This window comes from Betta splendens, chromosome 3, assembly GCF_900634795.4.
Source record: "Betta splendens chromosome 3, fBetSpl5.4, whole genome shotgun sequence".
Taxonomy (NCBI): Eukaryota; Metazoa; Chordata; class Actinopteri; order Anabantiformes; family Osphronemidae; genus Betta; species Betta splendens.
In genome coordinates, this window is record NC_040883.2 from 5,622,671 (window position 1) to 5,647,480 (window position 24,810).

At 43.2% G+C, this 24,810-nt stretch overlaps 2 protein-coding genes across 4 annotated transcripts in view; both read right to left on the minus strand.

Moving 5' to 3' along the window:
* Positions 1-9,338, minus strand: part of adcy7 (adenylate cyclase 7) — a 33,291-nt gene extending 23,953 nt beyond the window's left edge. For 2 of the 3 annotated variants that reach the window (XM_029145176.3, XM_029145173.3), the window contains exon 1: positions 9,200-9,338. The gene's annotated coding sequence lies outside the window, so the exon portion shown is untranslated. The remainder of the gene's footprint in view (positions 1-9,199) is intronic. The other variant, XM_029145174.3, reaches the window with a different exon arrangement.
* A 142-nt stretch (positions 9,339-9,480) lies between these two features.
* Positions 9,481-24,276, minus strand: tent4b (terminal nucleotidyltransferase 4B). Its single transcript, XM_029145179.3, has 12 exons — positions 23,343-24,276; positions 15,688-15,811; positions 14,557-14,603; positions 13,760-13,880; positions 13,555-13,662; positions 13,280-13,408; positions 12,891-13,104; positions 12,655-12,781; positions 12,448-12,551; positions 11,978-12,210; positions 11,718-11,864; positions 9,481-11,619 (listed from the first exon to the last, which is right to left on the minus strand). Exons 1-12 carry the CDS (start codon positions 23,900-23,902, stop codon positions 11,461-11,463), a joined length of 2,073 nt encoding a protein of 690 aa, XP_029001012.1. The 5' UTR covers positions 23,903-24,276; the 3' UTR covers positions 9,481-11,460.
* Between the last annotated feature and the right edge of the window lie 534 nt (positions 24,277-24,810).

Genomic DNA, 24,810 nt, shown 5'->3' on the forward strand with positions numbered 1-24,810 from the left:
AATTCTTCCCTTAGTTACACTGATAAAAGAACGCTGACTGACCATTAAAATGTACGATGAGTCAGACGCTTAGTGTATAAACCGAAAAAAATGGTGACCAAAAGACGCTAGGACACACACACACACACACACACGCACACGCGCACACACGCACACACGCACACACGCACACACACTTTATTTTATGTTCACAGTAGGCCAGCATCACAGCCTGGAACAGCTGCCACACATTGGCCCAAAGCATGAAGGACACAGACGGGGGTGAACAAAAAAAGGCAAAAACACCCTACCAACGACAAATCCATTTAGCCAAATAGCACTGGTTGCCAAAGCCTCAGTCACACACCAGTCAGCCAATCGTACAGCTAGCGTTCCACTGAGCTGGTCAGCGTTATCATGCAGCGTTTCACAGGCTCATAACTATAAATGTGTGGTCACCTCAGGCCTGTCTAAACTTGCTAATTTCTCAGGTTTGCTGGGTTTTTTGTTTTATTCTTTTCATTTTTATACTTGTAGCAGATTTTAGCTTTAGTAAAACAAACGTTGAAATCGCATCTTTGTATATTTTGCAATGCATATGCATGGTTTCACGATAGCATCCTAGATGAAGAGCATCCTGACAACTGGTGTATTGCTGTGGAGCAACTGTTTATGCATGTGGGTGGGGAGCCAGAAGGGATGCACAAGCCTGTTGTTAGCCAACGTGTGTGTGCAGAGGAGGTACGGATCTTGGGGTAACAGTAAGAACTAGTGTAAATGTAAGCAGCCCTACGTGAATGAATTTATGTCATTTTAGTTCATGTTAAAGAGTTGTAAATAAGTGGAACCCAAATATGCGGGTCTAATGGTTGTGAATTGATTTTTACACCGCTTTGCCTTCAGACCTTTACAGCTAGTTCTTGTACATGTGGCCTATTGAATTTGCTTTAGCATCTGGTTCTTATGTGCACGTAAAATGACAATATGCAGGCAGGGAGGAGTCAGCTTGTCTACGTGGGCTAAAGTGTCTGTCTGTCTGTCTGTCTGTCTGTCTGTCTGTCTGTCTGTCTGTCTGTCTGACTCACTGACTCACTCACTCACTGACTCACTCACTGACTCACTCAGTCACTCAGTGTTACTACGAGGGGTGAGACGCCATGAGGTGACTCTCCCCTCCATGAAAATGTTTCAAGACAGGTCACACATTTCATAGATTTACTGATGCTTGCAATGAAAACACATTTTCCTACAGGAGTAAATACATACAATAAACTGCCAATAGTTTAATTTAAGACAATTGTTGGTTACCCATTGACTACCTACCCAGGAAAAATAAATATACTGTAATAACTGTACTGTATGTGGTGCGAGCGCTGCATGGCATGGCGCATTCTGGTAAGCCTTCAATTACAGCTGTGCAGGAGCCTAGAGGTCAGACAGTGGGAGTGACGCAGAACGAGCACAGAGGGATCTCATTACCTCAAATGCCTCCTGAGAGCCAAGGGAGACTGAGGTGGAAGAAGCCTGAGCATTGAACCAGCAGCATCCGTGTTCTCAGCTGTCCACTACCGGTTCCCCCGGCCTTCGTGCAGTGGACGCCTGACTTGTGTCTCACTCAACCTTTCACCTGGTGGTGGTCTTTCTCTTGGCCCACTACTCAATGGAGGCTTTGTGGCCGAATCACGGCTGAAGTTACTGGTTTCGTAAAAGCCACCCCCTATGTTTTGCCACTGCAAAGCCAAGGAATGTGCATGAAAGCATCACTGCTCGACGGCCACAAAGTCAGGAATGTCTGCAGGCAGCAGCACCCTTCCTGGGGTTTTGTGGCCGAGCGGAAAAAGAGTTTTTGGCGGAGTTAGATGAAGACAGGGTTACTCCCACCGAGCATCTGTCTGCTTTGCAGGATTCCTTCAAGAACCGGCTTTAGGCGACCGGCGTTTCACTGCAGCCCCTCCAAAATATGACTCACTGCCCGGCTGAGTGCAGAAGAGACTAAACTAACCAGGTGCAACAAACACTAGGTTTAATTCTTATTCCGTATGAATAACTGAGCAAATTCTTCAAACGTTGGCGATACTCCATTGTTTTGTTAGAGCCAAGAAACCCTGTGGTACAACCGAACCCTACAGTGGCCAAGTTCTTTCTTTCAGTAAGTCCTAAGTGAGCTGCCTGTGGCTCAGGTTTTAGTTCTTGCTTCAAATCAAACTGTCGGGATCGCTAACACGATGTTGATGAAAGATGGCACTGAAGGATGTAACTGCTGAAAAATGGGATTCCTGGATCTACTGACGCACTCTACTGTGCGTCTACTGTCCCTTTACATCATAAAATGTTTGCCAAAAACAAATAACGAAGATCTTACACACCTAACAACTATCAATTAATTATTAATATTTATCAATAACTGATGGGAACTTCTAGGTTTCTTCCTAACTGGCTCTAGCTACGACTAGATGAAGAAATAATGGAATTTCTTTTGCTTCATTACAGTCCATTTTGAGATCAGACAATTATTTCCCATGGGACATCTCTGAATTTGAAACTTCTATTTATATTTAACAGTCTGACACTATGTCTAATCAAGGAATTTATATTTATTTCTGGACATGGATGGTACTAAGATGCAAGGATGTGTATTTCATAAAAATAATATGATAAATGATAATAGTATATAAAAAAAAAAGAGTCAACCTGTAAACTTCTGTTCAGAGAGCACTTCCTGCCAGCTGCCAACTAAATGAGCTAAAACCATTACCATCCTTGTTTCAACCACGTCTTCACTAACTACTACCTACTAGTACCGAACATGCTTTTAAGAAACACGCGCTTCCTTGCATCACATGGGCCTCGTCTAAATGAGGAACAGCTGGAAACAAGCAAATTACATTCACCATAATGCAGATTTTCCCTTGGCCCGTCGCATGTTGCCACGACCTCTAGATTAGCATCAACAGATCGTTATAATCGAGGGTTTAGCGAGCCTCAGCATCTGCAGATGTTCTGCCGCTCCCACTTCAAACCAGGCCTCTCAAACTGCGTAACGCTGCTTAATTCTATCACCTCCACCTTTTTACCACAGCCTCGGAATGCTTTTGTCGCACAGCTCGAACGTTAAAGAACGCAGGCCTTCGCTGCTCCAACAGCTTTTTTGAGCGAAAGCCAAACGTACCCTATGACATGCAGTGCACTCGACCGCACATCATTTCACTTCCTTGGCAACCGTGACTCATTTCCCTAACAACGCTGCAAGGACAGCTTCAGAAAAAGGGAACCTGCCGCCGCGGCATGGTTAGTAACAAATAGATGCGGTAACGAAAGCAGCTACTGATGTTGAGTTGTGTGTGGATAAACAGCGATCCAGTTAGGATAGAACAGATGACAGATGAGGATGTAGCCACTATACATTTCCATACATACATTCCATGAATTATTAAATCCTAGGATAGGCTGCTATGGTTCATTAACAGACGGCCCTCTGCCAACTCTATGACATTTGAGCCTTAAACTTTGGGTCGCTCCATTGGTCCTCTTCATCCCATATGGTGACAACAACTGTCCTCACTGAAGAGCAGACACCAGACCAGCGCCACAGCACTGGCAAGAGATTTTTTTTTATTCACTTAAATTATGATTTTAAGCTCCTCACACAAAGACATCTCAGATTGATTTAACTTTTATGTTGAATAGAATATCCACCAATGTTGCTGAAAACCAGCCAAGGTCAGTTTCTCTTTTTGACTCAGTTTGACATCACAAGAAATCAAAGCTTTTAATAAGAAATGTTACTCAGGCCTTCGTACATCGTCAGGTACGGGCTACAGACCTATGTTAATTGTTAATGGCGTTAATGACCCGACATGAACCTGTGGTCCACAGATGATGGACTCACTTGCAAGTTTCCTGCGTTTTGAGACGATAAAACCATTTTTTTAAGATTTTAAAACGATACTGTTTTGTCTCATGTGAAGCACTTTACAAGTTTAGATGTTCTATGAATAAAGATGTCTGATTATTACATGTCATCTTACTAATGCCTACGATAACAAAAATGTAGAAAATTGCATCATTGCATCGAATTGTGTACTTCCAGTCGGCTTTTGTCCAGCTGCACTTGTATCACAGGGCCTCTACTCATCTACCTATCAAATGAATGGAAGCTCTTCTTCCCAAACAGAGAACCAATCCTGGCTAATAACTCATTAACCAGCTGAGCACAATGAGCGGCTTGTTAAAGCTCCAAAGAGCTGTAAGCCTCCCTGTGGCATGCAGACGCTACACGTTTCAGGCTGCACAAATGCACATGCAGTAACATGAAGCCGCGTCTAACAGCACTCGCCCAGTGTAGTGCACCGATTATTTGACCAATTTTATCCCCCAAGAGCTGAATATCCACCGTGTCCTTAGTTACTAATGTCTTCCACAGGTGAGGTGTTTTTTCAGCCTCATAAGTGAGTTCTCCAAACTCCACATCTCAATGGCACTTCTCCGCATGGGGTGATCTCATAAGCATTACATAATGTCCTTGAACCACAGCAAGCGCAAAAACACACTGAAATTGGAATGGGGGTGGGGGTGCAGCAAGCAAGCAACACACCCACACATCTTGACTATGCACACTCCAACAAGCATCCGCGGGAGGCATGCATCAGCTCACACTGGCCACAGGGCTCCAACAGTCAACGCAGCATCCAGTGTAAAAGTTGGACGCTGAAGGTCGTTTCACCAAATCTGCACTGCATGATTGATTATATCCCATTTTTCTGGTTGCACGTGCATCGTTCAGTTTGAGTGTGCCGTCACTCAAACACATTCCGCCACTGAAATGCTAAATGCACAGTGTAATTAGCGTTTTCCAAAGGGGCTGCGGGTGAAGAGGGTTCCCGGGGAATGGAACAATTTAACACACAATAAGGTGAAGAGGTATTTTTCTAATAGCACTCCAAAGCAGCGCATCTCGTTGGCACTGATCCTCTCCAAACAGCAGAAGTGAAAGAGGACTCGGCCTTTTTATGGCCCCTCAAAACCTTTTCTGAGCAGGATACATTAGCAGCCTGTAAATTACAGGGTAGATGTAGTCAACAGAGCACAAGAGAGAAATACAATACATTAGTTACCAACAATATATACACGTGCCATGCAATGCAGTGCGGCCATCTTTATAGCATGAGTAGCAAATCTAGAAGCACGTGTCCTTGGGAAAAACATGTGATGACAGTGACTGGAGACGAACGGCACCAGTGAATAGTACTTGAATATATCAAGAATGCGTCCACAAAAAATGTGTACGAGGAGGCTTCATGTGAGTGCGGGAAGGCAGGAAAATTTTAAAATGTCACCATAGAAACGTAGCATTGGTGTGTGTGGCTCAATGTGGGAGCGCACGTTAGCAACACATAAATAACTGCACGTTACATCAGCACCATTTAGACCGACCTGTGCTCAAAGCTCGGCGGATCAGCTGGAGCAAACCTGCCACCTCCATATGCCGTTCATCGCAGTCACACCTCCCAGATACTCACGGGACAAGAACAATATAAGCTTCTTTAGAACATCATCAAAATGTGTGACGCTTTGAGTTTCAGACTCTCATTTAATGCTAATGCCACATGAATTTGCGGAGATGTAAATTGGTCGGGTCTCGTCTTCCAAACTCTCCAGAGGTTAAAGCTAGAAAAACAATTAGAGGCAGGCGGACGGACAGTCGTGCCGAGTCTCCCACAGGTTTGTTGACGTCAGTGGCGGCGGCCTTTGGGTTTCCAGAACCTGGTCCCAGTGGCATCCTGTTCATTTGTTTTTCCACAGTGGGGAAGCTTCCTATAGTTTTCCAGCACAATACGAAGGGAGAAATCCTGGTAGGGACCGTGGACAGAGGCATCCTTCAAATAAAAGGTCACCTCACCTAATACTGCTCACATACTAGACCAACAGGTATTGACACGGTCTATTTAAAGTCTTCACTTAAAATAGATCAAACGGGCTTAGGTGCAGTGAAAACAATCCACAGTGTCGGCGGTTCTAGTGTGCACAGCAGTAAGTGGTCTGAATCACAGGCTGATGATATGATGACCTGTGTTCTGTTTTCACACCTGTATTTACATCTTTGTGACAGGTCTGCAAATACAATGAATGTGAAATCATTTTAAACATGCAGGGCAAAGTCTGCGCCGGGGAAGAATCAGCGCTGAATGCTAAGCTCTTGGGTGGAACATTTAGGCTGACACACACGTTTAGGACGAGAGCAAAAACGTGGAAGCGCCAGAGTCAGAGTTAATGGTTCCAATTTGTCCCCAGTGCGAATTCAGGGATGAGCACACTCTACATCAAGAGAAGCCCTCTTCATTCTAAGCCTCGGTGGGTGGTGGTGGTGGGGGGGGGCAGTGTTATGGCTGTATAGGGGTTCAGTGAAAACAGAAAGGACCGGTTACATGAGCAATGGCGTAGACGACACCAGGCAGCGAGAAAGGCTTCAACGGGAGTCTTCTGCTGTTTAAATACATCTATGTAGAATAACTTTGTGAAGAGGCAGCCAGGTTAAAGGTCAAGTAGGATGCTGGGAGCGCTTGTCACGCGGGCCTAACAGATGGTGTCAGCCCTACTTCTAAAGAAAACCTGCAATAGGCAGCGTTCATGTTTCCTGTGGAGGTCCCCCCAGACTTCCTGTCAAGGTCACGATCATTTTCAAGCGCAGGGCGAGACAGAGCGCGCGTGCAGAACCACGGATGCACGTGCATCGGCCATTTTCACTGACTAAGTAATAATCAGATGAATCAGTATAGCACAGAACACAAGCAATCACTCACCATCTCACTCGCTATCTGCAGATCGGAAAATTAAAAGATTCTCATGCTCAGTTCTGACGGAGCCAGTTACGTGGTCAGCAGAGGCTGCATGAGAGAGGAAGCAGAGGCACAAAACAGCTCCACGGCGGGTTATTGAAGGGACTTGTCACAGAACAACAATGAAAGTAGTTGGCTGTGGCGTCACCCTAAGCGGCGCAGGTCTAACACGTAGTCTTCTCGCCAGCAAGCTGGAGAAGCAATCAAAAAAGAAGACACAAAAAAAAAACAGGCACGATCACAACAAGCTTCCCGTCATACCAGAATGAGATCCACCACAGCCTCACAATGGGCAATTACGCACCGCAAGCAAATGCCAGTCTACATGTCACCGACTCAGACTGTGACAGCTTTTCTATTAAAAGGGCCAACGCAGGGCAGAAGTGAATGGGATTCGCTGAACCCTGACCAGCAGTTCCAGCTCAGCTAATAAACCACGCCTGCCATATTCCTGCAAGCCAGCGTCACCTCACAAAAAAATTAGACGTGAAACCCTGCGAAGTGAAGCAGGTTTCACAGCAGACATTTGTGTATTTTATACTGGCTTGACAATGAAACTGAACCACAGGAAACCATGTTCTGTTAACCCCTTATACTTCCACTTACTACGGCGAAGGATTAATGATGTGGCCTCACACACTAATGTCAGAAATGGTTCATCTTCACACTCTACTTTAGGAAAATATGACAGCTAGGAAACTGTGTTGCTTCAATGGCTGATGTGGGCAAAATAAAATGAGCTGACAGACTATTTTAGGATACATAACAGCATCTATTTGTCTACATGTACACACGGCCATGTACATCCTAGCTGTTCAGCCTGGTGTCGATTCAGTCATCTCTCTGCATTCACCGTGATAATATTAGCTGGACTGAAATACATGTGTGCAAAATGTAAAACAAAACACACACAAGGGTTAACAATGCGAGGCTGACACTGACCTCAGCTGCCAGTTAAGTTGACAACTGTCAACTGCACAAGCAAACACCAAAATTAGCCCTGAAAATGTGAGCTAGTCATAAAACTCCGGCTCTGTGTGGTGACTGTGGTGTCCAATCATAAACTACACACACTTCAACCAGTTCAAAACCATTTAAGAGTAGTGGGTTATCCAAACTAGACTGTCTGCTGTAAACACAATTAATGAATTTCAGACTCCACAATGTTTTGTTGGATTTGCAACGTGAATAGCAGATTTCTGAAACCTCCCCAAAACAATAAAAGCAAAACTATTTGCAAATAAGAACTGTTTTCTTCTAAATGGATTAAATGGTCATTCAATTACCCTAATCTCTTTGAAAGTGACTGACAGCACCTGATCTACAGTATAATCTCCATGATTAAGCAATCATGATTATTTAGATTATTTATAAATATAGGCTTAAGTTAGTTGTGTATAGGTTACGTTAGCAATAGCATGTGATGCAAAAATTAAGAGATCTGCGGCCTGAAAGGTAACGGTTTTTCGAAACGCCATTGTTCCAAGTTGCGATACTTAGAAAGGGTGAAATGGTTTTGCAATTAGGAGGATAGAGGCAAAGGCAGCGGAGGTGCTGTGAGCGTCATGTTCTAGGAAGAGATGTGACTAGATAGCGCTCCAACGCGTAGACAGCACGTTCGCATTGCTGTGAAGAAACAAACCTTTCCTGCCCTAAACATCGAGGGGGTCAGGCTTAGTTGACAGAACACAAAGTCACAGGCAAGACAACACAAAACACTGGTTCGGGCTTGGACACGTTTCGTTTCACTCCGGCGGGCACGTCTGTGTCGAGACAGAAATAATAATCCAATAAATAAATAAATACACGGCTGGAATTAAAATGTGCAGTAATGACTGAAAGACACGCTGGCATATATTTCCCGCGCAATTAGGAATGAAAGTAAAAAAATAAAATAAATACAAACGGTAGACAGTGTACTGGCAAACGGACTTTAAGGATTTATGTGATTAAAATCACAATAATAACATGTACGGATTTCTGCTGAATGTGGAGGATGCTCGCTGACTGCTCCTGCCGTTGGCTGACGGTGATTTCTCCAACTCTTTACATTCAGGGTGTGAGTACGAACGGATCAAGTGGAAGATGGAACTTATTGGCACTTCTGTCCGAGCAGAGAACGCAGACTCCAACTAAGTCAAGTTCAAACCCGGAACGCTCCGAACCCAACTCACGTCAAGACTCCGGGTGACAACAAAGTAAACGGGCCATTTTCATTCAAACTCCTATAAAACGTCTCTGCAATGTAAAATAACGACGGAAGAGAAGCGTTTGCTGGAAATTAAACTCACTTCAATTATCTTTCTAATAATAGAGCGGATTGAAGCTAAAGGGCTCGTCAACAAGCAGCTGTTTTCGCTCTAAGTGGTGAATTCGCGTCTTACCTGGCAGCTTTTAGTGGGGTCTTGCAGATAAATCTACATAAATAACCCGTAGGCGCGAGCTGGGAGCGCGTGCCGTGCTCCCCGTGCTCTCTTCGCCAACCGTCTGTGCGCGCGCTGCTCCGACCGACGACGCCCCTCCTCCATCTCCGTCGTACACGCCCACGCGCACATCAGCCACTCTCCGCGTTACGGAAGCGACGAGCGTCTTTATCAAATTACCTGGACTTCGCAGGCGATCGCGCGGGGAAAATCCGGCACGCAACAAACAAAACACAGACGTGTTCCAGCACGTGTTTTTTTTTTTATTGTATGGTTTTGTGGCCTCCAGCTGCAGAAAACAACGCTTCACATGAGTACAGTTGCACTTAAAGCCTCCTGCAGTGAGGGAAGATGGTCAGTGGCTGAAATGGCTGATGGCACGGCTGACTTGGGTCACCTTTCCTCCTCGTCGGTCTAACACGTGACCAGCGCTTATATACTGCATTTCAAACACAACCGTAGGCTGGAGGGCAACGGAACCGTACTTTCCGAGCACCAAGTGCATGGTGCGTGGACCAGGTGTGTGTCAGGACTCCCTGCAGCCGCAGTAATCGCCGTACAGGCGTGACGTATAAATGAAGGTGCTCGTTATTGCTGGCTACTGGTTTTACTTTACAGTTGGGCTCCAAATACAGTTGAAAAAGATAATCAGCATATTGCACTGTGCTTCCTTGTGTTACTTCCTGCAGCAAGTAGTCGTCTGAACAGGTTTTCCACGTGCAGATGTCCATATCAAATCACAGAAAAGACAGAAGGATAAACCGTCCAAATGCAGTATACAAGGCCAAGCTGTGCAGACTGAGACTTAGAGCAACGGCTCCATCTACAGGTTAGTTGTGGTACTGCAGTGACAGAGGGGTATTGACGTTTTTTTTTTTGCTATGATAGTTTATAAAATGGAAAAAATAATTATCCGCTCCCTTTTTAAACTAGGTAGACCAGCCACATATTAAAACAAGATTAATACCGTATACTTATAAAATGGTCTCAAGCAAAGTAACTTGGTCACACAACTGTCACTGAAAAGAAAACAATCCAATTAAATAGTAATGGTGATATTTTACCGTACCTGTAATGCCTGCCCCACCCAGCTTCCCCACATATTGCCCCGTGTCAGATATAAGACTCAATATATGGGCTCTGTTAATTATACATGTATCCTTATGTCCATATAATTAATAAAAAAATAAATACATTTAACACATACAAATGATTTTGTAGTATGCAATTTGCCAAAGGAACAGTTGTACATTTTTCAAGTGTAGGATTTATCAATAAAATTATTAATTTAAACCTGTATTCTCAAAGGCTTTAGACTGTTGTGGCTGTGCTATTCAGTTGGGAGAGCAAAACTCCACCCGGTCATCTGCGAGCATTGGCTCACTCAAGGCGCTAAATATTAACACTGTGGCACACTCACAGAGAGCAATCAGGAGGAAAAGTAGATGCTGATGATTTATGTTGGCAATGGGACCCAGACCAGCACTATGCTCTGGCCTTATAGCTGGGGGCACGAGTGAACGTTTACATGACTTTGATCTCATAAAAAGGTCATATGAAACAATTTCTTCGTCCTCGTATTTTTAACTTTTTCTAAAGCGTTTTTTGTACAAATCTTTGTATAACCTGTCCAGACATAAAACAGATTAAACCAACACGAAAATCAAAAAGACAAACCTCATGCATAAGTTATGTCCCACTCTTACTGATTGCATTTGTAAGTTAACATCAAAAAGAAAAATCATTGTACATCTGTTCAACATTTTTGTTTTTGTACATTTTGAGCCATTTGCTTTTTTTTGTTTTGTTTTGTGTTTTCGATAAAATTTTTGATTCTATTTTCCAGCCAGCAGCTTCCGGCTATTGCTCCAGGGTATCTCCCAGACATCTGGCCTGTGTACTCCTGAATGGCAGGAGACATGTCGTGTAGATGATGGCGCTGGGAAGCAACACTGCACTATAAAAGAAGTTGTTCAGAAGCAGTTCAGGTCCAAAAAAAGAAAAAAAATTAAACCCCATTTCCTATAACAATTGTTGACTTTTTTTGTTCATTTTTTTCTGATAGAAATTGTAGCTCTTCATCCTGAAAAGCTTTCCGCAATGACAGAAGATGTAGATGTTTTGATATTTCTAACAACCTTCCGACACAGGCAGCAGAAGTGGGACTTGACAGTCAGTCAGTTGTAGACAAGGATGGGGGAAGGGGGCAGGCGAGGTCACCCCTATCTGCAGAGGTCCTCTTGTGTGGAGTCACGCACGTTTTTCCTCCTCTTGCTGTTGCCCTGGTGGGAGGGCTTGTTGTTTGGATGACTTTTGGTGTTGGAGGAGGAGCTCTGCTGCCCCTGGTGGCCACTCTTAGTGTGGTTACGAGGCATTCTGGCCTGAACAGAAACACACAAACACAATTAGTGTTTCAATTAGAATTTTTAAACCCTACAATGTCTAATATGGTATGTGAATAAGGTAAAGCTTCAGGTACCTTTCCTCCTGTGTTTCTGCTAGATGGAGTGCTGGTACTATGGGTCTGTTTTCGGTGATTAGTCACACCGGTCAACTTTTCTCTGTGGTCGCTGGTCCCCGGGCCAGACTGTTGCTTTGCTGTCTTACACGGTGTGCCATCAGAGTCCTGGACGGGGAAACAAAACAGCCACGGGAAGTTTTCCTCATTAAGCTTAAAGCGAAACGGGCAAATGCAATGGTACAATCTGTTAAGCCTGTGTGTATGGCTGCAGGACTGACTGCGTCGCTGGAGCTGGAGGACGTGGAGGAAGGCGACAGCGGAGACGAGGAGGGAGAGGAGCACAGCGAAGGGGATGGAGAGGAGGAGTTGGAGGAGGTCTTGCTGTGGGGAGCCGGTGGTAGGACTACGACCACCTCATCATCATCATCATCATCATCGTCATCATCATCATCTGGAACATTATTGTTGCACTCATCAAGCTTCTGGGTCTCAAACAGTGCAACATTGTTTCCTACAGGAACAGATACAGACACAAAGGTCCGGTGAGCTTTTTACATCCGTTATACGTGTACAGTCTCAAGATCAACATCATCAAATACCTGAATACAAGAAGCAAGCATCATCTTAACCTATAGATTTGCATTTTTACTAGCTTCTAATTTTAACTGGACATGTACAGTATGAGAAGGTTTCAACTAGATATTTGTGAGAATATTCGAAATAATGACATCAAAGTGTTTGAACATACTGTTTAGTGGCAGATCATTCTGAGATGGGCTCCCCCAGTTCTTTTGGATCCACTGCCTGTATTCATCCACTTCCTGAGTCACTCGGATTATTCTGCCGAGTATGCTGTCATAGGAAACACAAGTTGTTTTAATTTCTTTGAAAACCAAAGACGATACCAGGACGGTATCTGGCTCCCCTCTGCAATATGTGACCAACATCACCTTACCTCTCACTCTCATTATTGGGGTAGTACTTGGCGATGGGTGACACAGCGTGGCTGAGAACCACATAGGCGTAGTCGAATGCCTGCTTCACCTGCATGGCACCATACGAGCTCCGCCCAACATCGTTGTCTGTACAAAAAAAGGATAAACGCGTAAGTAGCTAAAAATGTGGCCAATATCTGCCATGTAGTGTCCTGGAAAAAGAACTTAACCATTTGAACTTTTGAGGACAAGTTACCTGGCTGTAGTGGGTCTTCAATGTAGAGCATAGAGGGCCTGTAACCGTCCATCATGTTCTTCTGAAGCTCGTCTTTGGCAACGTAGCAACCGCCGTCTTTTATCCTGATACCAGTCTTCAGGTAGTTGAAGTGGCGTCCGTAGAGTTCAAAGAATTCAATGAGAAGAACACCAAAGTTGATGTTGGGACTGCTCACATCCTCCCTATAGTGAAGCTGAAAGGAAACATAGTAACGACTAGATGTCAGAATTATCATAGACCAGGAATTAAACATTATACAATCCCAGAAGTTTGATTATCATGCCAACATAATGAGTCCACCAACCATTATTTTAAACTCCTAACATAATAAATAATATAACTCCTATTCATCATTAAGAGTATCTGACCTGCAGGAAGCTGACAGCCATGAGAAACAAACTGTAGGAACCAATTCCACCAGTAAACACCTCATTGAGGTCTCTCTGCAGCAGGAACTGCTTCAGCACCAGGACCAGATAAGGCAGCACAGGATATTTCTAAAGGACAAAGAGACAGTCAAGATAAAGTCAGTCCAGTCGCAATAAAGCTCAATGTGTATATTCGATTAACGAAAAAGTAATGAAACACAAAGAACAACTAATTGATACATTTTCAAAGTACGCATTATTTTTGCAGTACGTACTTCTTTGAAATCCTTGATGAGCCGAGCAGCTTTAACACCACTCTTCACATTGAAGCTGATGTCAACTTTAACTTCTGTGAAGGAGTCAGTCAGTTTGATGATGGGAACCTGTCAACACAACACACGGTCAGAGGCTCCTGAAATGTAGTCCTGAAAGATATAAATAAACCTGCATCCAGACTTGTACTTTGAGTTACTGTCTTACCGTCGCTTTGTCCAGAACCTTGATTGAGTTTTCATCCGCAACGTTTCTCTTACGGAGAGCCTCCTCCAGCGTCCATAGAGGGAGGGTCTCCCATTTTCCAAAGACCACCAAGTCAATGTCACTGGTCAAGAGAAAGAGGTACACCTTAGGTCTACACTAACAGATTCAAACACAAAAGGAACGTGCAACATTTAATGGGAAGTCAGAGCATTTTCTCCCATAACTTTCAAAATTTCTAATATGACGAACATGTCTTTGCTTCCCTCTTGTGGCAAAGCAAAGAGCAACTAAGCAGCATGTGCCTTGTGTTTACTACATAGAGATAAGTAGCCAATTCAAATACAAGGCACATGCTACGGCAGCAGTATATGTACAACGCCTGAATGACCTGTAGGTAAAATAAAGACACTTTAAATATGTTTCTAAAACAAAAAACAAAAACACAAAACCATCACTGGGTGACACATATGTATGCACAAACTAAGTCTTAAAGTGCTTAGTCCCATTAAAGTGCCTAATATAGCACCAAGAGTCCACTAATCCAGGTGACAGGTCTGTGTGTGGGTTTGTTTTGTTGTGTGTCTTTCTGAGAATCAGGCTTTAAAAAAAAGATCAAGGATCAGCAATGTCCACTTGAGCTGTGATTTGGTCAAAACAAAGCTGGATAGCCATGGCAGCTTATTCATATTGGGGCCATGTATTTTTGGCAAGGTGTTAGAATAATAAAGATAATTTATTGATAAAAAAATACAAATAAATAAATAAATAAGCATGCTTCAGGAAACCAACTGGCCTACCTGGTTGGTAGGTAGAGATCTGTGCTGAAGCTCCCAAACACCTGAACCTGTGGAGGAGAGGCACACAGTTACACAAACACCTTTCACATCTTGCAATATTCCCACGCTCTGCTTCATAGCAACGAGAACCTGTTCTACAAGTCGCACATTAGCCTACAGATTAGCATGCCGATTTAATGACAAGGTGTGGCCACTATCACTCATCTGCATTTCAAGTGAGAGACAAATTTAAGCATGGCCTAATTTAAAAAGGTGGTACTCAAGTATGTTGTTATTAATGTGGAGTGTTTACATATCAAACAGTCCTTTTAGAAGCTGATCTCTGAACCTTGCAAGATACTGAAGGGGCTAAAATAGCTTTAACCTTGTGCCTTTTGACATTGTCGCGGGCGCAGAAACTCCAGCAAAAATAGGCTTAAGCCCTGATCATAGCTTTGCTCCTTCAAACCTCCTGCCCACAACCCACATTATCCAGTAGTACAAAATCTGGTTTACAGCCCAGTCACATGTTCAGGGCTAAGCCGATTGCAGAGCCATTTTTGTGAATGAATAGCAAGACTCCCATGAGAGAACTACAAGTAGTCGTGAAGGTGAGCTTTGCTTTATCTCATCCTGGCACTCTCGACTCAAACCTTTTATCACTCCAAAGATTATGGGGGGGCGAGTAGCCAACACTGGGCCACTTTTGTGCTCCATAAGTTAGGACCCTCAAAGCTTCATGCAGGCACACTGTTCTATCAGCAGGATCAAAGACAGTGAATACAAAAATGCCTGAGGTGGTGCTGATTAACATGACCCAAAGGAGAGCACTGTGCAGCGGGGAGATAAAAGAAAACAAAAGGATTCTTCATTAAAGACCAAAGCTTATAGTCGTTCTCATGCGGCCTCACTCTAATACTAACAGTTGTAAATGAGTGTTGCAAATTACTGAGACCATTGTGTCCAAGGTAGCCTGGCTGTTGTCAGTCAGTGCACAACAATGTCCATTTTGAGCCTCCTGACAATCTGTCAACGTCTAATAATCTCTGGCCACGTTCCTCTAAAATAACATTCCCCGTTCATGACAAGCGCTCGTCACAGTTTCTGTAAATCAGTTCTGCTTCAGCTACGAACCAAACTTTGACAGTTTACCTCAGCACTGGGCCATAGGTCATAGATGACTCCCTTGATTCTGTCCACCACCTCCAGCCTCATCTTTGCCTCCTCTGGACGTGGCGAGATGTAATTATAGAAGTCAGTGATCTCCTCGTGTAACCTGCACACATACACACAACAGTGCATTGTGAAAAGAGAGGAAGTGAATGGAAATGAAGAAAGAAAATATATACTGTAAGAACAGTCACAGAGCAACTGCGCTTTTAAATGTAAATTAAATGTCACATTTTATACAACTGAATTAGTCTGGGGATATTTCTCATTTAATTAGGTCTTTGTTTTGATAGTATAGTGTAACACAGTGTAACAAATCACACTCGAAAGTCAATTATACTGTAAGAAGTGTGGTCACAATGCACAGAAAATGAGCTTCAAAAGTTCAGATGAGACTCGTATATAGACTTCAAGTTAATGTTTGGATCTGTTACAGCTACTAGATGGCACTCAGGTTTACTGTATCGTCTAGAGCTAGCAGAGATTCCACACAAATTTTGTTTTTGGTTAACTACATAGAGCCGAATAAAAACAAAACAGGAACCGGGTGAAGACCGCATAGCGTCAGCAAAAACAGGGCATGCGGGGCAAAGGGACCACATTTGTCCTTGGAACAGGTCACTCTGCCCACATGCTCCGACCTTTCCACTGACCAGTTTTGTCTACATACCAATTTACACTGTGGGCGGACAAATAAGGACACAAACATACCGGCCCAGACACACACGCAAGAGCACAAACAGCCATTTAAACTCAAATGAAACCAATAACACAGTCTGGAAAAGTGACTGCTTAGTTTCAGGCTGAAGGCTCCAATAATAGTTGATTAATTATCATAAGTCAGTCAGTAAATGGAATCGTTCAAAGGCTGGACACTGATCATGCTTGCCCTTGCATTTAGGAGATCTGTTGCCTTTTTACACAATCATTAATTCAACTGTGTTCTTTTTAAAGGGACATTAGAGGCTACTGCAACAAAGCTGATCACATATGAATAGAAGTAAACCAGACAACACAATTCACTTCATTAACTTATTTTGCTACGATCAATAAATCACGTCATAATAAATTGGCCGTGTGTTTGTTGTTATGGCACCAAATGTTGACCAGTCAAAGCAAAGTTTCTGTTTCCTCACAGCCCTTCTACTCCAGACTACTCTCTTTTCCGTGTGCACAATGCAAACTTCGGCCTCCATCGCAGAAGCCCGAGGAAAAGAAACAGTCAGTACCGCTAAGACGGCACGGGTTGATTTTGTGGTCAACAGAACGCAGCTCTCCAGAGCTGGACTTCTGTTCAAGGCAATTTAACACTAATGGAACAGACAGACTTTGTAGGTTCGATTAGACTTTTGGATCCAAAATCCAATATCTTCAAGCTTCTACTAAAATAAATCTAAATCATAAATCGAGCAGAATGGCACTTTTATGGATTTGTTGATGCATAGCATGCTGCCACTACTGTGAACGGAACCAGTAGGTTTCATTTCACAGCAAACAGCGTACTACTGCTCCCTCTGCACCACGTGAACAGAGCAGCCACAGAAATCACAGCTTACGCTCCACCTCTTTAGATCCAATTACATCACAGTCTTGTGCTTGCCTAGGAAGCACATGGACCCTTGGCATGGCTTATCTGATTATTCTACCTGCCTAGGCGCTAGTAATGTTATGTAATCTCATGGAACAGGTTTCTAGAGAGCCCAGGCTGCCAGAGGAGCGCACTCTGTCATCCTTTCATATTTTGTGTCATGATTTGCAGATTGCCTGCTTTTTCATGTTGTTACAGTTAAAGCTATTACAGGATGAGGAACCCAGCTTTCTTCTGACACAAAGCCAGACTACTTGAAAATAGACTATTAAATTCATAAAATGAGGAAATCAATCATGTCTACTCTTAGTTTGGAGTTTACTTGGCCTACTACTCAATTAAATTCACTTTTATTAAAAGAACAGATGGTCAAAATGCACTAAAACACAGCAACAGTGGGTGTGTTACCATTATTATTGTTGCCATTGCCTCCCTTTTATAAACATCTGTTAGAAAAGTGCAAATGAGTCTTAAGTACCAGGAAATAATGATTTACTGGTGACAAAACATAAATACAGCAGTGAGATGTTTATCCTCTTTTACAACCAATTTGACAACGGGTTTTACAACATGTTGTTTGACAGGCTATACTTCATTACATGTTATCATGTTCACACATTCTGTTTGCCTGTTACACAACACAGCGGCAGAAACAACAGTGGGTAACACTCAAAGCTTTAGACTGTAGTGCAGACAAGCCGTGAGCAAATTAAACGAACAAAATAACAAACCATGATATTGTGACCCGCTCGCCCCACGTCGCACAGAGCTGACAGGTAGAGACGTTCACCTTCATCTTCAATCAAGTTTCCATTAGCAGATCACAGTAATGGACCACAACTTTAACGATTTTGAAACGACAATACTATCCATTAGGAGATTTACCTTGAACCTGGTAACGTCCCTGCTCTGTGCATTATAAAAGAAAGCTGTGATCAATGCTCTAAGGCATAACTGACTACGTATGATGCCAAAAAAGAAGCACTGCAGCATCTTGTGCTGCATAACACATCAAGCATAGTCTTGTTTTACAGCAAAAATGAGAAGGAAAGGGAAGGTTAAAAAAATGTCACACACTAACTGTGCAAAGACAAAAGTGGAAGGGAAGATTGTTTTAAAGAATTAACATGGAAAACATGACAAATGACCAGTCAGCCACAGTTAAGGTGAAACAAACCCAGAGGGAGAGAGAGAGAGAGGACTGGGTGTGGTCCTGAAATGCGCCCATGTGAACAGGAGCCATCTGTTAGGTTGGAAAAGATGAAGGAAAAATAGGTTATAGTCACATTACACTGAGCACCACTCACTGACTGCTCCCATTTCTTCCAGCGTGGTACAAAGGTGTGTGTCAAGTGCTTGTATCGTAAAATGTGTTTTTAAGTATTAAATTCTAACAGCATTCAGATCCACCTGACCAATTTTACAATGGTGTGAAATTTTGGACCTTGACAAGCTCTTTAATAAAGAAAATTGTGTTTGTAATGTGACCCCTTTGCACAAAAGCTCCAAACTAACCCACGGCATCTCCAGCTTGACAGGCCTGCCAGCAGGCAAACATGTCACGCAACGCAGCGCTTTCAAATTGCAGACAGCCACGAGCAGAGGCGGAGGTTTCGATGTCTCGCAGATGGCAAATTCATTAATGTTTCATCAATAAGCCGATCTGGGCTGCTAAGTGTTGGCCACTGGAACAAAACTGCTCCGGTTACACAGAAACACTGCAGGCAGCTAGTGATAGGCTTCCGTCATGCCTGAGCGACACAACGCGGGGACAAGGGGGTTCCACAGAACCTAGTCCTAGTCATATCATCCAAATGCATTGAAATACATCTGTTTGGAGCATGGGAAGGGTTTCCACCGTGCAGACAGAGGTAAAAGAGGTGCAGAAATACATTCCTTACACATGGGAAGGCCAGATTATGGAGAGCTGCCCACACGTGCTCCTCAGAGGGGCCCGTTTCACCTCCGGTGCCACCGAGCAGCATGCCGGCTTCCCTCTCAGCAGGCGAACATGCTTTGGCTGAGCGCCAGTCGGCGAAGAGAGAGAGAGAAGACAGCGTGATGTGGAGGTCAAAGCCAGGAGATGCTGGATGACCCACGTTTTTAATAAGGAAACTTAAGTCACCCAAGTCACAAATCATGAGAGGGTAGTGTCACTAAAACCATGAGCCAATGCTGCTCATCAGTAACATTAGTGGATGATGCTCTGTTTAAAGAACCTGCCAACACCACACTGGACTTCATCTTCATCGTTCACGAGGGCTTCCCCTCCTACAGTGTCGTTACACCATTTGAACCGTAACCGTGACCAGATGCTTTTATGGCTATAAGACTTAAAGTCCATGTGTAATTAAATCACAACAAACAGAGCTGCATAAAACAGACTGTTCCTGCCCGGCCTGTACACAGGGACACCGAGCAGAGAGATGTTGCCCAATCTGTGCCACCAAATGGGTAGTTCGTTAGAATTATTACACCGGCCTTGCTCCCTCTAAAAGTCAGCTGTGTTCTGAGATTCAAAATAAGTCCTTATGAACATAGGTCCTTTCCCACATACAAGCTGCCTTTAGCTACAGTGACACCGCTGGGTTGTTGCTATTGGAACAGACTGCGCAGTAACATTTACTAAAACACTTCCACTTCCTCTGCTCTGGACGCTGCGCTAGTCGTTTATTCACACCACATCTTGCCCTCTGACTCCAGTAAACGCCTACATTTACATAAACGATGATCAGATTGGGCCTAGGGCCCCTTGGATTGGTCAGGACACCAACACATCAATTTTCCCACAGCCGTACTGTAGCTATGCTATCTCACTACTTTACTTATTGTTCGTGTGTATTTATGTTGATTTTTGGAACAGCAACGTAAACGAAAAAAGCATTGGTAAATTATACAGGCAAAAAAAACAGCAAACGTATCTGACAAACCCACTCTCATTCTTCCTTTCACAATACCTCTCTGTTTTAAAATGACTGGAACTTTGGAACATTGCATCTTGCCTACACAATAAAAACCCACACCACCAGTTCAGCAGGACAGAAATGGACTCTAGCTCTCGCAGGCTAAGTCGACTTCCTGTGCCCGTGTAAAGGAGCCAAGCGATTCTTCAGCACAATCAGAAAATGAGATGCAAAAACTCCCTTTTAACTCTTGGTCTGATTGGAGAGACCCTCGGGGAGATCAGGTTTTCTCTCGGAGGGCCGGCTTTGTTTTGCACCAGTGAGGCAGTGTGGAGCATGTAAACACTTGGAACTCTCAGCTCCAGAAAGACTGGAAGAGCATAAAATACAAACAAGCCCATGCCTCCGTCTTTAGCCAGGCCTCACGACTGAATATAGAGCACAGGCTTCCTTATAGAAAGTGATTTTGACTTTTACTTACATATACCGCTTTTCCTACATGCAAATATTAATCTCCTACATGCGAGTATGAGACTGCCCAGTTCTTACTACAACTGTGTCAGCAGCATTATGGCTTTATCTGACTATCCAAAGTAGCTGGCCAGTATAAACAAGACTGCAGCTCTATCACATGACTGTGTCAAAGTTCTTTTGGACTTTTCGTGTCACTTTCTGCGGCTATAACGCTTTAACTCACATAACCAAAAATAACAGAGCTACTTTTTTCTTCAACAGGATGTTCGTAAGTCGTCTGTACTTCACACTCAGACTCTCGCACCTTCAAGCGTCAGAGGAGAACACATTTACTAGCGAGCTAAACACAGTCTTATGACTGGTATCTACATATATACTGAAGCTTTTATACACATGTCTACATAATGTCCACAGGGGTGAAGAATGTGATCAATGCTGAGGTTCTGGTTCTGGTATTAGCAGATCTAATCACCAAAGAATGTCCTTGTACAAACATGGTGCGCCCATATTACTATAAATGAGGATAAGCCAAAGACAGAGCTCCACTCTCTAGTGTCATACTTGTCTACACATGTCAGACAGAAAGGGGTGGAGAAGGGACAAATCGCTGTACCTAAAAGGCAGCTGAAAAAGAACCACACCCACCAAAACATTTTTCCCCAGTTATCGTATCTAAAAGAACCGAGGCTGAGTAAAGAACACAGTTATTGGTTTAAATTTGTGATGTGACTTTCATTTAAGGATCGGTTCGGGTCGTGACCAACAAGTGTTTATGTTTTTTACTGAATCAAATCTCACAATGAATTAAGCAGAAGTCTCTGGTTTGCGAACAATTTAATGAATCATCCACTGAATGAAGTGGAAGTTTGGTTCAAAAACTGAAGCACTCAGGGAGCATAAGCAAACAGATCAGTCACGCTGGCATTAAGTGACACTGCACTACGTTTTCCAGCATCGTTCTTCACTCTGCCTTGTTGAATTTAGTCAACAATCGGAGGAGAGTAACTGTTAATGTTACTCAGGCGACACAATATAACATTAAAGCAATTCATCATCTAACGTATGTTCACCAGTACAAATGAAGTGTTTAAGGTACGAAAGAGGTTGCAGACCATGAACACAAGCTTTTAGTGAATATATTTACTTTTCAAGTCCTCATTTTGTGTCCAACTCTGATATTCTCCTAGTTCATGTTAGTCCATTCATGTGTCAGTAAGCTAAACTCATCATGTAGAATCAACTGCAGCCAAATGCATATATAACTAGCAATTGATGTATATTAGTTTAAAAATGAGCCGATATCAGCTATAGTAAAGGACCTGGAAGGAGCTCAGTTATGTTGTCTGACGTATTACTGCCACGCCACAATGAGTCTCCTCTGCAGGTGTGTGTACAGTACTAATCTGCATGAATTATGTATGTGCACAGACAAACCGGATACTAGGCTTAAAAATTATGTCCCCGTTATCCTAAGAAAGTTTTCCCAAGCAAACAAAAACAGAAAAGATCTCCACGATGTTGCTGTGGGCTCAGAGACCATGCTTACCAATGTCACATGAAAGCATATAGACACAAGTGAGGCTTCGCTAAGCCAAACCAGCTGACTTCCTGTTTACTTCCCACACATGGGATGAAAAGATAATATCTCTGTGGAAGACAGACTTTACAAATGATTGACAGGTAAAAATAATTACTTCTGATTCTACAAAAAAACTACAATATTTGTACACATGACTGTACTTTGGCTTTTGCCCTTGTGCAACATCGTCCATAGACATTAATTAACAAAAGTAACAAACAATAATAAAGAATATGGTAACACAAAAACCACATAATGACTGGGCTTGAGAAATCTGAAGGTGAAAGAGTGCATACGACACGGCATGCTGTTAGGGATAACACTGTGTAATTCACTATTCTCCTCTTTAAAACCCCAATGTTAGTGACCCAGTGCTAAAACTGCATCCATTTAAACCCATTTTGTTACGTTTTAAATAACCATGATTATTTAAAATCCATCAAAAGTGAACGGGTTTAATTATCTGTTTTAGGCACAGTCCCTGCTTGTTTTCAGACATGCTTCATTGATCCCCTCGGCAAAATTGTGCATATGTCAGAGTTTTATGGGATGTTTTCAAAAAAAGTGGTTTTTGTTTGTGTTGGGTTTGTTTAGAATCTCGCACAAATTTTCACAAAAATGAAGTCAGTCAATCAACATCCAGCAGTTTTATGCAGAGACTTACTTTCTACAAAAATGAATGTAGGACTTTTAGTTATGTAGGTTACTGGTGGAAAAAGGTTCCAGAAAACCTAAATGTACTGAATAAAGAATTCATTAGTAAACGGGCTGCTTTTGACAGATTATTTTGGTGTTACAAGTTGTTAAACGTAGTTGTCCAACTGTCGACTCGGTGGGTGGAGGTGTAAAGTGGGTGGGGTGAGATTAGCAACCTCATTCGTTCCCCGAGCGCCGTTTCAGACACATTAAACGCGAGCTATTGAGCTCTGCTGTAGGTGGGATGCCCCAATACGTGAACTGCTTTACACTGCTGAAGTTTCACCCACTGTGGGGTCTGTTTTTCAGCATCTCGAGGAAAGTGGAATTTATGCCTTCCAGACAACAGCAATAGGTTCGAAGAATGATAGAGAAGCTGTAATAAACGGGCTCTTACCCTATAATCCCCTCCGAGTAGTTCCTCACTTTCCACGGCGTGCCCGTGAAATCATCACAGCTTCCCGTGTTGGAGACACTACTACTGTTCAAGAGGCTGGAATTAAATCCGAAAGTGCTAGCTTTGTTGTCCCTTTTCCTTTTGTTGGGGTGTCCGTCCGACGGCCCCCTCCGAAGCACGGCGACCCCGCTGCCCTGCTGCCCCCCTCCGCTGACACCGCCCCTGCCAGGGGCACGGTTGTTGTGGTTGCTATTGGTTTCCAGTGGTATAAAGTCCCGCTGTTCGGTTATGTCTCCGTCTCCCACCGAGGTCGACATCCCCCGAGTCCTGACTTCGCCTTTACCTACGTTTGAGTCGACTGCCCCGTTTCCGCTGGCGAGGACGGCTCCCGACGCCCCGTTGATGCTCGCCTTCAGGCTCGATGTGTTCGCAGAACCAGCGGCGTGGATGTTATTTACGTGCAAGTACCCGAGCCCTTGTGTCGTCTCCCAAATCTGCATCCACAGGTTGTGAGCGGGTCCAAATTGTTCTGGCTGAAACCAGGCGATTCTCGGATCCATCAACCAACTCTGTAGGCAATCCGCCCCCCCGCCCCACCACCGAGCAGCGCTCAGCTCGTGTGCAGCTAGCCAGGTCGCTAGCTAGCGTTAGCTTGCCTGCTCTAGTCTCGTTATAGCTGCTGCTAGCCGAGCTTCTCGGCTTCCCGTTACTTCTAGAATAAGATAAAAAACGTCCCTTAGTTGTGACGATAAGCCGCTGTCAATCGAAATCATCCAAATAACCGAGGCAAGAGTGCGTGTCAAGTGTTAAAAAGGTTAGTACAAGGCAAAGTTCTGGCTGAAGACCGAAGAAAACGTGCAGCTTGTGCCTGTCGAAATGCCTCTCTGACCCTTTCCTCCTGATTGTGGGTCCCTCAATGGCGGTGCAGTACTGTTGCGCATGCGCATACTCAGCGCGAATGAGCGGAGAAAATCGTTACACAACAGATTACTGCTTTTTCTTATATAATGTCTGATTTATTTTTTACCATCGAAGTAAAATAGCCAATGTATAAATTGCATTTATTCCTTATACGGCTATTTAAATTCCACATACGTCACAAATAGTGTTTTTTCCACAATTTTGAATTTTAAACGAACTTTACATGACGTGAATTTAAATCTAGAGAATATATATATATTATATATATAATGTATATAATATATATCTATATATATTATGAACTGAACTATTTTATCTTGCACTTCAGTTCGAAAAGTTATAAAGACTTAAATATAAGACTTCATATAAAGTCCTATCAATGAATGACCCTTTGTATTGATTGATACAGTCTTTTATTTTTTATCATTTATCAATCATTTTTTTTCCTGAAAAGCAGGTTTAGATGAAATGTAACACCTGACTAGAACAGGAACTAATTATAAAATGCAAACAAAATGCTTTTTTTCCACAATTAGGTATTTATTTT